Source organism: Dipodomys merriami, unplaced genomic scaffold, assembly GCF_024711535.1.
Source record: "Dipodomys merriami isolate MVZ:Mamm:240054 unplaced genomic scaffold, mDipMer1.0.p SCAF_33, whole genome shotgun sequence".
NCBI classification, from domain to species: Eukaryota; Metazoa; Chordata; class Mammalia; order Rodentia; family Heteromyidae; genus Dipodomys; species Dipodomys merriami.
In genome coordinates, this window is record NW_027204826.1 from 5,188,052 (window position 1) to 5,201,079 (window position 13,028).

General features: G+C 41.8%; 1 protein-coding gene across 1 annotated transcript in view; it reads left to right on the top strand.

Annotated features, from left to right (window-relative positions):
- Nucleotides 1-13,028, top strand: part of Uaca (uveal autoantigen with coiled-coil domains and ankyrin repeats) — a 59,803-nt gene that overhangs the window by 26,489 nt on the left and 20,286 nt on the right. The window contains exons 2-7 of the mRNA XM_070042989.1: nucleotides 3,939-4,072; nucleotides 6,772-6,860; nucleotides 10,094-10,158; nucleotides 10,913-10,970; nucleotides 11,505-11,575; nucleotides 11,676-11,782. Coding sequence (XP_069899090.1) covers nucleotides 3,939-4,072; nucleotides 6,772-6,860; nucleotides 10,094-10,158; nucleotides 10,913-10,970; nucleotides 11,505-11,575; nucleotides 11,676-11,782 — 524 coding nt within the window. The remainder of the gene's footprint in view (nucleotides 1-3,938; nucleotides 4,073-6,771; nucleotides 6,861-10,093; nucleotides 10,159-10,912; nucleotides 10,971-11,504; nucleotides 11,576-11,675; nucleotides 11,783-13,028) is intronic.

A 13,028-nucleotide genomic window follows, 5' to 3' on the forward strand; every position in this document is an offset into this window, starting at 1 on the left:
CACCCATAGGTTGGCCTCTTTTATTTCCTTGCCCTGGCTGCGTCCTTTGTTAGCCTCTCAGTTCCACTCATCTCAGAAAGAGGGGTCGACAGACTGGTGGTGGGGTTGGGGCAATGAACCCACTGTGAATCTCACACTTGGAAAAAGTCCTAGTTAAAGTAGCATGGATATGTTTTATAATTAGCATTTGGGCCAGGTGGTTTCTATTTAAATATCAAGAAACAAAGTTCTTGTTGAAGCTCCTATAACAGAATCTGTCATAGGCAGCCGCAGTCCCCATAGCACAGCAGGGCCTTCCTTCCTAGAAACTTCCTAGAAAGGAGTGTTCGCTTTTCCTGATGATGTTCTTGGAAGGAAAAACAGACTTTTCTCATGCTATTGTGGTTAAATAGCACAAGGTAAAAACCCAATACAAAAGCACCCTGAGCTTGGGTTGCCCTGTGTTGGTGTGTGGGTAACGATGGCACAGGAAGGTAGTCAGCCCCTCTGCCTGGTCCTCGGACAGACCCCAACTCATCATCTAGCTCGTAGTCAATGCTTATCTGCCTCTTCGGGTGCTTGATTAGTTGTTGTTGGTGTTTTTTTTTTAATGCACTGAATCCAGATAATTTGACTTTCCACTGATAAAAATATTTACTTGTTATAACAGGCAGGGTGCTAAACTTGGAAACTGAGAGTGCAAGTTAAATTTGAAATTTGTGGAGCGTATTCATGCCGCCGTCTCTGTAGTGCCTTGGCAGTGCCCGGCTCTTCTCATCTGACGTGCCAGGAGACAGCCTGGCGCAGGCGTAAGCTAAAACCTGCTTGTGTGTACAGAGGAGGCTCGTAGGACACTGAAACAGAAAATTTGGAAGTGTGACTGTGAGCATTTCCTTAAATGACAGCATGACACATTCGCTTTAAATAGAGCTTTATATTCTGTTTGTCGGGGCTATTATAACTGTGATAGATGATCGTAAGCCTGAAAGCGGGTTTAAAAATTATTTGTCTCTGAGTGGTGTTGTTGTGTCAGGCGAGCTGTTTGGATATAATGAGCATGCTGTACAGTACGTTTGAGTCACTTCCCCAGGAGAGGAAGGGGCGTTCATTACTCAGAGGAGAAGCACGTCCTCACAGAGCGCTCTCAGCTGTCAAGTCCTATGGAATCTAAAGAGGCGGGCCCTGCACTGTTAACTGGCCTGTGGGCTGTGGCCAGCTTTATCTGCAGGCAGCAGTGTGTGCTCCAGGTTTTCCAAGGGGGGTCTCTGCAAGGGGTGACTTTGAGAGGCAGCGTGTAAGGAAGAGGGAACAGGAGGAGCCACACTACCTGACGTGGACTGGACTTGATCAGGGGCTGTGCAGTGAAGAAGAAGATCACTGTCAAACGTGATGAAGGTGGAGAAGGATCCTGAGGAGGAAGAAAACAGAGCTAGAGCGAAGTGGAGCCCTTGAGGCCATCGACCGGTCAGGAGCTTGTCCTCCCGCTTGCTTTGTGAGCGGCAGGGATTTGTAACTTAATGCCGAGTGCTTCTTGCGTAGCTCATCTGTGTCTAGGATGAACTGCTGGGTGTCCTGTGCCCCTAACAACAGAGTAGGTATTGCTGGGGCCAGTGCTACGGGGCCCTGTTAGTGTTCAACCCAGGGCTTCCGCAAAACTACTTGGCTAATTTTGTAGTATTGTATTCTTTTCTGGTTTGTCTGTGCAGTTAGTGATAGAAAACAAATGTCTTGGTTTTCCGGGTTTAAAAAGCCCAGGATAGAATTTTAGTACTGGGCAGTATTTCTGTTAACTGACACTGGACCAGACCTGAAAATGGTGTTTACTGAAGTAGAGGCCACTACAGTCTTAATAGGAGACTGAACTGTTCACCCTTAATTACCTTTTTATAAAGACCTTTCTTGGGGCTTTTACTACCTGTTCGTGATTTAAATACTTTCTTTCTTTACCAGCAAGATTACTTGGAAATAAAGACTGTTTTAATTAGTCGTAAGGATAAACTCATCAATGTAGAGCAAGTGTGTGCCCATGACTCAATGGGCCAGGAATTTGGGGCTACACCCACTCCCACTCCTCAAACCCAGCACAGAGCTGTTTGTTCCAAAGATGAACAAAGGTGACTCCTGAATGGAGCTTAGATACGGGCCTACAGGACCATGTTCTCTATGCTTGGTGTGAAGGAAGGAGGAAGGGGGCTGACCACCATATTTAACGAATTTGAGGCTGCCTCAGTTCCAAAGTCCAGTTCCGGGGCAGATTCCACTGAGATGCTACATTGCAGGAGAAAGTTAAGATTTTTGATTTCCAGATTTCCCTACTTTCTATTTTAAGTGTTTAAAGAGTTACATCGCTTATGTAGTTAGAAAATTAGTGACCTTACTTTGTTTGGGGGAGAAGATGTAGATATATAATGGTCCTGTTGATCAAACACTGAGAAGATTTTTCAAGTGATTCACAGAGGTTTATTATATCTACAGGCCTAGGATTTGCTTTGTAAATTATGTGAAAAATACATAGACTTTTTAAAACCTAGAAATAGTATTGGATTTAGCTAAGAATTTAACAGTGAGTTGATAATGATATTTTAAAAGAATAAAGCCTTACATGTTTAAAAAACATGTATTTTATTTCTGGGTTCTAACATTTCTGCCTACTGAGAAAGATCCAAACTTTCAGCCTTAGAATATTTTAAATATATTTTCTTCAAACAAAGCTAAAGATAACCTTGATATAATTAAAATACATTTTGTGTGTTATACCCTTCTATTTAAAGAAACAAAACCTACCTTTTATGTTCCTTTTAAATAATTTGCTCACTGAGTTTTTGTTACAATTAAAAATGTTTCTCACCAGGCACTGGTGAGAATTTTAGGTACTCCAGAAGCTGAGATCCTGAGGATCAAAGTTCAAAGCCAGTTTGGGCAGACAAATCTAAGAGACCCTTATTTCCAGTTAACCAGCAAAAAGCTTGAACTAGAAGAGTAGCTCAAGTGATAGAATGTTGACTATGAGCAGAAAAACCCAGGGAAAAGTGTGAGGTCCTGAGTTCAAGCCCCAGTCTGAACTCAAAAATAGGAATCTTTTGAGTTGATGGTACTAGGGTTAGAAGGCCTTTACCTTGTTAGGCTGGCAGGTGCTTTGCCGGTTGAGCCACACACTCAGCCTTTTTATTGCTTCATTTAATTATGTTTTGGATATGTCCATCCTCAAGTGATCCTCAAGTGATCCTCCTGTCTGTGCCTCCCCTGGAGAAGGTATGAGCCACTGCACCTGCACAGCTTTTTTTTTTTTTCATAATAACATGTTGTTGCATGTAAAGATGAAGGAAGAAAATGAGAGGCCTCTTTAATCCTGTTATTTTAGTAGTTTAAGAAGTAAATACTTTAGAGGCTTCTTAATATTTTTTCTGCATAGTTTATCAATATATAATCATAATAAATTGTTCTATGTCTATATTTGTATGATTTGCTTCCATAAGTGGATTCTAATAGTACCTCTTAAATATGTGGAGCAAGAGTATATTTTCTTAAAATGAAGACAGAGATGCACTGCATCTAGGGATCCTAGGAGATGTATACCCAGAATACGATTTGTAAAAGCATGAGCTAGGGACTGGGCATACACACTGACTGGGAACCATAGGAACCAGGCTTGGCCACTGAGGTCATTGAATGTCCCAGAGCCTTGGCTTCTCTCTCTGTTGAGTGGAGGTGGTACTTGTGGCTTCCTATGATTGGTTAGGTTGTTCATGCTTGGCACAGAGAAGGTGTCCAGTCATTATTAACTGGAAGTGTAATGCAGGCAATGTGTAGATGTCCAGTGTTTGGGGAAGGTTTGGAGCTGTTGTGCTGGTGAGGGTAGCTCAGCGGGCTGCAGTTGGAAGTGAATGGTGAATGAGATGTTCTGCAGTACAATGCGTCCCTAACATTGCACACTATTCTGTCTCTTTCCCTTTCTGCAGCAAGCAGCAGATTGGAATAAATATGATGACCGGTTGATGAAAGCTGCAGAGAGGGGGGATGTGGAGAAAGTGTCCTCAATCCTTGCTAAAAAAGGAATCAACCCTGGCAAAGTAGATGTGGAAGGCCGGTCTGCGTAAGTATTCCCTAAGTGCTGTGAGTCCCAAGGCAGTTCCGGTACACCTGGATACAAATGAAAGTTTATGAATGGTGGTTCTCCACTTCCTCATTTTAAAGGTCTTTGTCAGAACTCACAGCAGTACAATTTTAAACAACCTAATGATCGTTATCCATTTTAGAGATTCCCTAAGCTGGGCTCAGTGAGTCAAGCCTGTAATCCTGGTTACTTGGGAAGCAGAGATGGGGGGGGGGATTTGAAATGGCCAGCCTGGGCAGAAAGACATTCATGAGACCCCATCTTCTCTCACCTGTGGAGTCCAGTGGTTAAATTCTCTGACTCCAGCTGGCAGGGGAAGCACAATGGCTAGACATGGTGGCACATGCCTGTCATCCCAGTGATACCTCCCCCTCCAGCCCAGGCCTAGTGAGAATACTGCCTGGAAAATGCTCATGTAAAAAAGTGCAGACATGTGATCAAGTGGTAGAGTTACTTAAATGCTTAGTGCAAGGCCTTGAGTTCAATCCCCAGTGCCACAACAATCAGTTCCCAAGCTCATGAGTGGACACCAGAATACCATCAGCATGGTGAACTGCAGTTGTGGTTATTTTGAAGCATTGTCCTTACCATATTGATCTCCATAAAAGTAGCAGGAAGAAGCTTGCAGACATCAAAGAGCTTGTTCTAATCGCATGAAAAGTCACAGAGCTGAGAGACAAACCCAGCCTCTTCACAAATTCCCCTTCCTGCCAACTCAGGTTTTCCCTTGGATAATAGTGTCACCTGTGTGTGTGCCATTGTGTCCCCGAGGAGGACATCTTGCTTGTTTGTGGCTTCTGAACCTTGTGCTTCTTCCCTACTCATTCCAGGTCCCCATTGCTTCCTTCTCTGTGAGGCAGGAAGCAGTGGGTTAAAGGGCAGATCTAGATTCTGTTAAGATGGTCTATTAATTATCACAGTGGAAGTCTTATCTGGGCACCCTTCCAAGGTTAGAGGTGAAAAGTCCCATTTCCTGAAATTCCTCAGCCTTTGCTTGCATGAATTCTATTCAGAATATCATAACTGGAAACTAGGCACTAAATATAGAAATGAATGCTAGGACATGAACAATTTTTGATGTAGGTCAATGAAAATACAGTAAAGAGAGCAAAACATGACTACAAATGAAGTCACTTTTAAGAGCAATAAAGTTTGAAAAGTCTTAAGTGTAGAGTATTCTGTTTTATCATGTAGTACCTTGACAGGTGTAGAGCTTAGTCCTTCCCTTGTTTTTCTCCATACTTACAGTACAAATAGTAAGGCATTAATATCTAAAAGTGACTTTGTTCTTCCAGTGTCTTTTCCAAACAGTAAAGTGTTAAAATATGAAGGGAAGAAACTCAAATGTGCTCATTCATGCTTTTGATGTCTTGAATGAAGGTTGCCTCAGGATTGGTTTTTTGGTTGATGTTTTGGGGGTTTTCAGTCTAAGGGTCAATTGAGTGAGATTATTTAGAGTATTGTAATAATTGAGAGTTGCAAGAATAGGGTTTTAATAATTTGGTGTTACTTGATGAGCTGTGAACTCCGGTTAAAGACTGGAATAGTGTTAGTCTTGGAGGTTTTTCACCAGACGAAAGAGAACAACTCCTTGGGATTCACAGAACAAAGCATTTCTCTTTCAGATACGTACACATAAACTAGAGTCTTACTTTATTAAAGCATTTTGTACTTAGGACATGCTACAAATGTATCTTCTGTATTATCTGTAATGACAGAAAATATATTTCTATTTTATCTCCTTTTTTTTTGTAACAAGTACTTCTTCAGAGTGGTTTTGGAAAGAAAATATTTTAGGCTTAAAACAGACAAGGATCTGTTTCCTCAGTTTACCTCTACACTAGCTCAGCCCTTGGCTCCCCTCCCCAGGTGGCTTGTGTACCAATGTGGAGCTGTACCTACATTGAGCTGTGGGCTCCACTGCCCACTCGCTTGGGGCTGTGAAAGTGCTGCTCATCCTCCCAACTGCCTACTATGGAGGCTAAATGCTTCTAGGGAGGACTCGGCCTTGGATTTGAATGTCTTCTCTGTGGGCCTCTGTCTTTCCTTGCAACCTGGCTTAGTCATGGTTTATTTGTATTTCCTTGCAGCTTTTCTACTTGTCCCCTGAGGTAACCACGGTCCACATTGCCTGGGTCTTCTCAAAATTCTGGAAGTCAAAGTCCATGTTTTCTACATTTAAACGTTTTCTTCTGGTGGTACTAGAATATGAACTCGGGACCTCACATTGCGTGGCTCACTCAGTTGTCTTACCATGTGAGCAGTGCCTGCAGTCCTGATTTTGCTGGTTGTTTTGGAGATGGGGGGTCTCAAAGGCTTTTCTGCCCAGGCTGGCTTCAAATCCTAGTTAATCAGGGAGGCTAAGATCTGGATCAGCCTCCCTGATTAGCCAGGATTATAGGGATAGGCCACCACGGCCTATGTCCTGTTTTTTAAAAAGAAATCTTTGCAAGAGTTGATTTTCCAATTGCAAAAATAGATTTCTGTGAAGTGGCTTTTCATATTTCCTTTGCAACTCCTTGCACACACTTTCTGAAGCACGTCGGCAGCCTCTGGCATGCCAGAATTAATGAAGCATTGTAGATGTGCCATGATCTCTGACCTCTTGTACTGGGATCTAACACTCAGGTGGGCTCTAGTCGTGTCCTTGGAGTAACAATTGTTTTCTTTGTGGTCAGCTTCCATGTGGTGGCCTCCAAGGGGAACCTTGAGTGTTTGAACGCCATCCTCATACATGGAGTGGACCTCACAGCCAGCGACCCTGCAGGTATGCTAACTGAACTGCTGTAGCCTGCAGTAAAACAGGAAGATGTTCCAAACCTCATCTTCCATCATTCTGTGGGGGAGGTGCTAAGGATTGTATTCAGGGCCTTGCAGGTGCTAGGCCAGCATTCTACCACCCAGACACTGCTAACCTTCTAAACCAGACCTAAGTGGGACAAAGCAGGAGAAATCCTAAATTCTCATTTCAAATAGTTGAGACAGAGTTAACTTCTGAAGTATCACTGTTGGGAGAGATCTGGGATAGGAAACAGGAGAAAGTGTTACTAAGCAGGTAGAGACCTGTAGTCTAGTGCTGGTCTTAGTAGTCTTGCCAGTCCTAAAGGTTCTGATTTGAAGAATCTTGAGGTCCTTTTAGTTTGTGCTCCATGCTGTTACGAGTTCATTCTCCTCAGAATCCTGCTAATTACCAGGACAGTGGGCATTTGTGTCACATTGTATAAGCCTCCTGCAGTTTCTACGTAGGAACTCCTCTCATCCTCACATTAGCCTGGGGAGATTGGGGTGCTGAGCCCAAGTTCCCTGCCCAGACCTGCAGACCAGTCTCTGTCAGGTTGTATTCTATTTGCAGCATTTTATCTCAGAAAGAACTCCTCTGGTGTTTGCTCAGCTATATCTAAAAAAATTCATATATAGACAGAATCTGTCTTCTGCTTATATCTAGTGGTACTTAAGTGTGTCCTTTGAAGTCTTACATTGCATATCAAAGATAGGATAGAGTACCTGAACCCATTTCTGCTTTCCCTCAACAGCAGAGCAAGGGTTGCGGACTCATCAAGTCAGCCCTTCTCATTTGTCGGGATTTTAACAGCACTGTGATCCTTAGCTATGCTTTGTAATTCAGCTACACACAGAGTTGTCCTAGAGTAGAGACTTTGCTTATAATTCCAATACTTTTCCAACTAAGGAACAGCAGCTGAAAGCCCTAGAAGCCATGATGGGCAGACTTGAATGCTTCTCCTAGGCTGCCCTTAGCCCACCTGCCTATACTGTTAGTTTTGTAAAGATCCAAGTAGTCCTTGAAAGAAAGAAGAAATCCCACCTCTGCTTGCTGTGTTGCCACATTTGGACAAGTCAGTATATTACTACTAACCCACAGTGACTTAGAGGGAGCACAGAGAGGGAGATACATCACAGTTGGGTTAGTGAGGAAAATTGGCACCTGAAGATCCATCATTTCCAAATTACAGACCAAACGCAATTTTATTGTTCACTTTTGAACAAAGGAAGAACGTGTTTACTGTGAGCACTTCTTACATCGGTGGATAGCACACATTTTTAGAAGTTGTAGATTGAACCTCTTAAGAACTCTTGGGGCTGTTCTTGTGCTGATTCAGTTCAAACCTGTGTTGTATTGTGTGTGTTTTCTATCTGGACACCTTTGCCTGCTGCTGAATGAGTGACTTAGGCCTCCCTCCTTCAGTGCAGATAGAGCTGCATGGTGTATTATCCACAAACCAGGCCCAGGGCCTCACCAAGCTCTTCCTGTCCTCTGTGTAGCTGAGTCTATAGTTCATTGGTTCATTGTCACTAGAGCTGTCCTTTGTTTAAAATAAGAACCTTTCTTAATTGCTCTGGTGTCTGCTTTTAACCCGATGTAGGTATTTGTTAAATATATTTGATGTACTTGTATATATGTATACACACATGCACATATATTCACATATATGTAAAGTCAAGCATGATGACGGACTCCTCTTTTCCAGCACTCAGGAGGCTGAGGCAGGAGGATCATGAGTTTGAGATCAGCCTCGGGCTACATAGTGACACCCTGTCTCAAAGCAAAGCAAAACAAAGCATGTATAGATCGATACACATGCATGCATACGTGTGCATGTGTAAATCATCTTAACTCCTGTTAAGAGGCTGCTCCCCAGCCTCTTTGGCATTTTTCTGAAAGTTGCAACTTTATATCTAATGTTTTCTTGTTTTCTTGCTGCTGTTTCTATGACCAGATTTGGTATTTCCTCAGCCCTGACTAACATTTTTAGGTGACAAAGTTTCCACACTATTTTGCTGAACAACAGCCTACTGTCCCTGACTGTGTTCTCACTGCTCATTTAGAGACCTGATCTGTCTGTATTTTTGCTTTAAAATCTGGTTAATCAGCTATATAGATGTGATCAGACCCAGAAAAATTTGCCACCTATCCAAACTCGTGAAACAGAGAATTCAGAACCAGATTATCCATCTAGAATAGTCAGACTGTAAATTACTTGTTTTCTAGCAGAAATTAAGTTTTAAGATAGGTTAGAAAGAAATTTGGAGCATTAAAAACTAGAAGCTGGCATAACCTAGTGAGACTCGTATCTTTGCCATTCAAGAATGATGGCTGTGTAAGAAATACAATTACACCAGGTACAGGTGGCTCATGCCTGTAAGCCTAGCTACTCAGGAGGCTGAGATCTGAGAATTGAGGTTTGAAGCCAGCCCAAGCAGGAAAGTCCATGAGACTCTTATCTCCAATAAAGTACTCAGAAAAAGCTGGAAACGGCACTGTGGCTCTAGTGGTAAAGTGCTGCTCAGGGACAGTTCCCTAGCCCTGAATTCAAGCTCCCCCAGGATTATCTGTGCCTGCGCGTGCGTGTGCACACACACAAACACACACGCATGCACACACACAAACAACTACAAGAGAGTTTGGAGGTAGGATATTCTCTACAAGTGAACCTTTCTGGAGTTCAGAATCACCTTCCATATTGTCAGTCACCTTCCCAACCTTGGGTGCAGCCTTGAACTCTAAACATTTTACTTCACATCTGATTCTCAGAGACACGTGGACTTTGAATTTTAGCTGAAGCATAAACATTTCAGACCCCCTTCTGTAACCTCTCTGTCTTCACTCTCTCCATATCCACCACCCACAGGAAATCTAGATCTCCTCTCCTCTCCTTCCCTCCTCTATCCTCTCCTCTACCTTCCCCTTCTCTCACCAGGATTTCACTACCAGCTTTGTCTGTGTGCTACAGACATGGTGGTGCATAGGGTAGAGGTACTCCTCTTTGGAGATTTATATCATTATTTTCTTTTCCACCTTCACTGTTTTGGTGTGTTTATTATCTCATATTAAAATAGCATACTGTAAGGTGACAACAATGAAAGCCTGCTTATAAAGTATTATAAAGGTGATGTACAGAGGGGTTACAAGTGATTTTTAAAATAGCTTATATGAAAATTCATAGGCTCCTTCCCATACGTTTCCCATGATTTCTTTTCTAGGGAGAAATGCTCTGCACCTGGCTGCTAAGTATGGACATGCATTGTGCCTACAGAAACTTCTACAGGTAGGTTATTTTTACTGCAGGAAAAAAAAATGTGTTCTTACTATCATTTTGGGATTTGAGAGCAAAGAAAATGGTAGGGTGACTTTGACTGTTGGGTTTCATGGTTTTTTTCCATCATTCATGAAGGAATGTGAAGGATGGAGAACAAAAACTCCAGGGAAGCAAAGTACATAACTCAGCATATTAAAAATAAATAACAAAGACTTGACCTTCCTGTTGACCTTAGCTGGAGATTGGAATTTTCTGTGGTCTAGAACATGGCATAAGATAAAATAATACAACAAATGATTTATCTATTTCTGTACAAACATAGATAATGTAGATGATGGAGCAGTAACATCATTAGTGAAACTTGTAATGGACAAATCACAGCGTCCTATGAACTTCTTGGCTGAGTTAGCTTTTGCAGGTTCACTCAGTGTTTGCCACTCAGCTGCCTAGAGGAACCGACTTGTGCTTTGATTCAGCAGCTCCTTTTAATTCTTGCTGAAAATAAATCCCAAACAATAATGTATTTTCAATACTCCATGCTATTGTAATGTCCATATGTTTCCTGTTTGGCAGAATGCTGTTAAATTTACAGCTAGATGACGTTATTCTATTTGTTTCATGTCAAAATATTTAGTAGATTGTCGAAAGTCTTTACTTTCTTTGATAAGTGGAATATTTGCAGATTAAATAACAGCTGTTAGTTTGAGTGTGGATATCGGATTTTAAAGTAAACTCCCAGATCACCAGGTTTCTGTTTCCACAGTACAATTGCCCCACCGAGCTCGTGGACCTACAGGGCAGAACTGCACTTCATGATGCAGGTGAGCCCAGCACCTGCCTGTGCGGGAGCCCCTGGGTGTCTGCTCATTCAAATTCATCCCAACATGGTTCTGTTTGTCTTTTTGTGCTGGTACTGCTTGAACTCAAGGCTTCACTCTTTTGCTCGGCTTTCTTGCTCACGGCTGGCGCTCTACCACTTGAGGTATGCCTCCAGTCTGGCACTTCACTGGTTAATTGGAGATGGAGTCACACAGACTTTTCTGAATTATTCTTTAGGTGGCATAAAGAAAGGTACACCCTCAACAACTAGATATTTGAGTACCTTTTAGTTATCTCTGAACATGCTTTTCTTGCCTGTCTCTTCTAAATGTGAAATTCCTGTTGTCTTCTGGAAAACATCCTACCTACCCTCTCACATATAGGAAATATTGGCATATGTTAGAGTGATATGTAGTAAAAATGTTGTTGTTCATTAACTTCCCTTCAGAGTTTTTATACAGCCTTAATTTTCTTTCAGTTTTTTCTTCTTGCATTTTAGGTACTTTTATTTATTTGTTTTCCTTTCTTTCCCAAAGCAATGGCAGACTGTCCATCCAGCATACAGTTGCTCTGCGACCACGGTGCTTCTGTGAACGCCAAAGACATAGTGAGTCCATGCTCCTGATCTCACTTCTGCTCTGGCCTGTGAGCTTCGTGTGGTGTCTGATTGGTTGTTTTAATGCTGGCTTATTTTTCTTGTTGCTTAGGACGGGCGGACACCACTTGTCCTGGCCACTCAGATGTGTAGGCCGATGATATGTCAACTGCTGATAGATAAAGGGGCTGATATTAATTCCAGGGATAAACAAAACAGGTAATTCTCTCCTTGTAGTTTCTTACATGGCTGGTGACGATGAGACCTTGTTACCATGTCATGATTGCCATCCCCGCAGCTCCTCATCCTTGGCTCTCTTTTAGTTAGTGTCTACTTCCCATTATGCAGTCTGTAGGGAGGAAGGAGAGGGACAGGTGGCAGGATGAACACTGAATAAAAGCTCTGATTGGGTTAGAGGCTGAAGGAAAGAGGACTCCAGGTTATTTTAAGCTTTAAAAATACCTTTAGACAGATGCTGGTGGCTCATGCCTGTAATCCTAGCTACTCAGGAGGCTGAGACCTGGAAGATCATAGTTTGAAGCCAACGTGGGCAGAAAAGTCTTTGAGAACCTATCTCCAGCTAGCCAGCAAAATGTTGAACTGGAATCATGGCTCAAGTGGTAGAGCACCAACTATGAGCAAGCAAGCCAAGTGACCATGAGGCTTAATGAAATGGGCACAAATAAGAAATAACAAGGGAATAAAGTATTTCCCTTATCTCTGGAGTGGGGAGGTGTTCTTGGCACCCTGTGGCTTGCTGGCTGTGTGTCAGTTAATTTCCTAGGTGTTTTCATCTCAGGCTGCTGGGGCCTAGTGTTGTCTTCTGGGATTTTATAGACAGTTAAGAATAAAGTCATTCTTTTTATTTGATTTCATTTTTCTTAACGTTGTATCCTGTTGCTTTTAATTTATGGGAAGCAGAAAAACAAAGTAGTCTTTGGATTTTATAGTTCCCATTGTTTTTATTTTTCAGACATCTCAAAGAAGGAAATTCTTAAGCAACTAACTCATTAGTGTGACTAACAGTTTTTTTAAAAATATTAGCCTTTTTCATTCAGTCTAATCTGGTTCCAAACATGACTAAGAAAATTTGATTTTAAAGATTAAGTTTTACCTGAGGGATAAGGAATTATTCTGTAATATTTTGTGCTTGTTAGAAAAACAACTTAAAATGCCTACCTAGTCCAGAATAAATGAAATGTTTTTTTAAAAAGATTACTTTTTACAAGCAGAGAGAGATAATCTAGTTATCAGTGAATATGTCTCATGTTTGTATAGACCTTATATTTTTGAAAGGGTTTTTTTTCCTCCCACTGAAGATTGACAAAAATCTTAGTAAGGCAGGGCAGCATGTGTTTTGTAATTGAATAGCTGATGGTTCAAAAATAGAGTTGACATTGTATTTAGGATTTTTTTTCCTGTTTCATCTTTAGCAGTTTTAACCTAATAACAAAAACTTCATTTC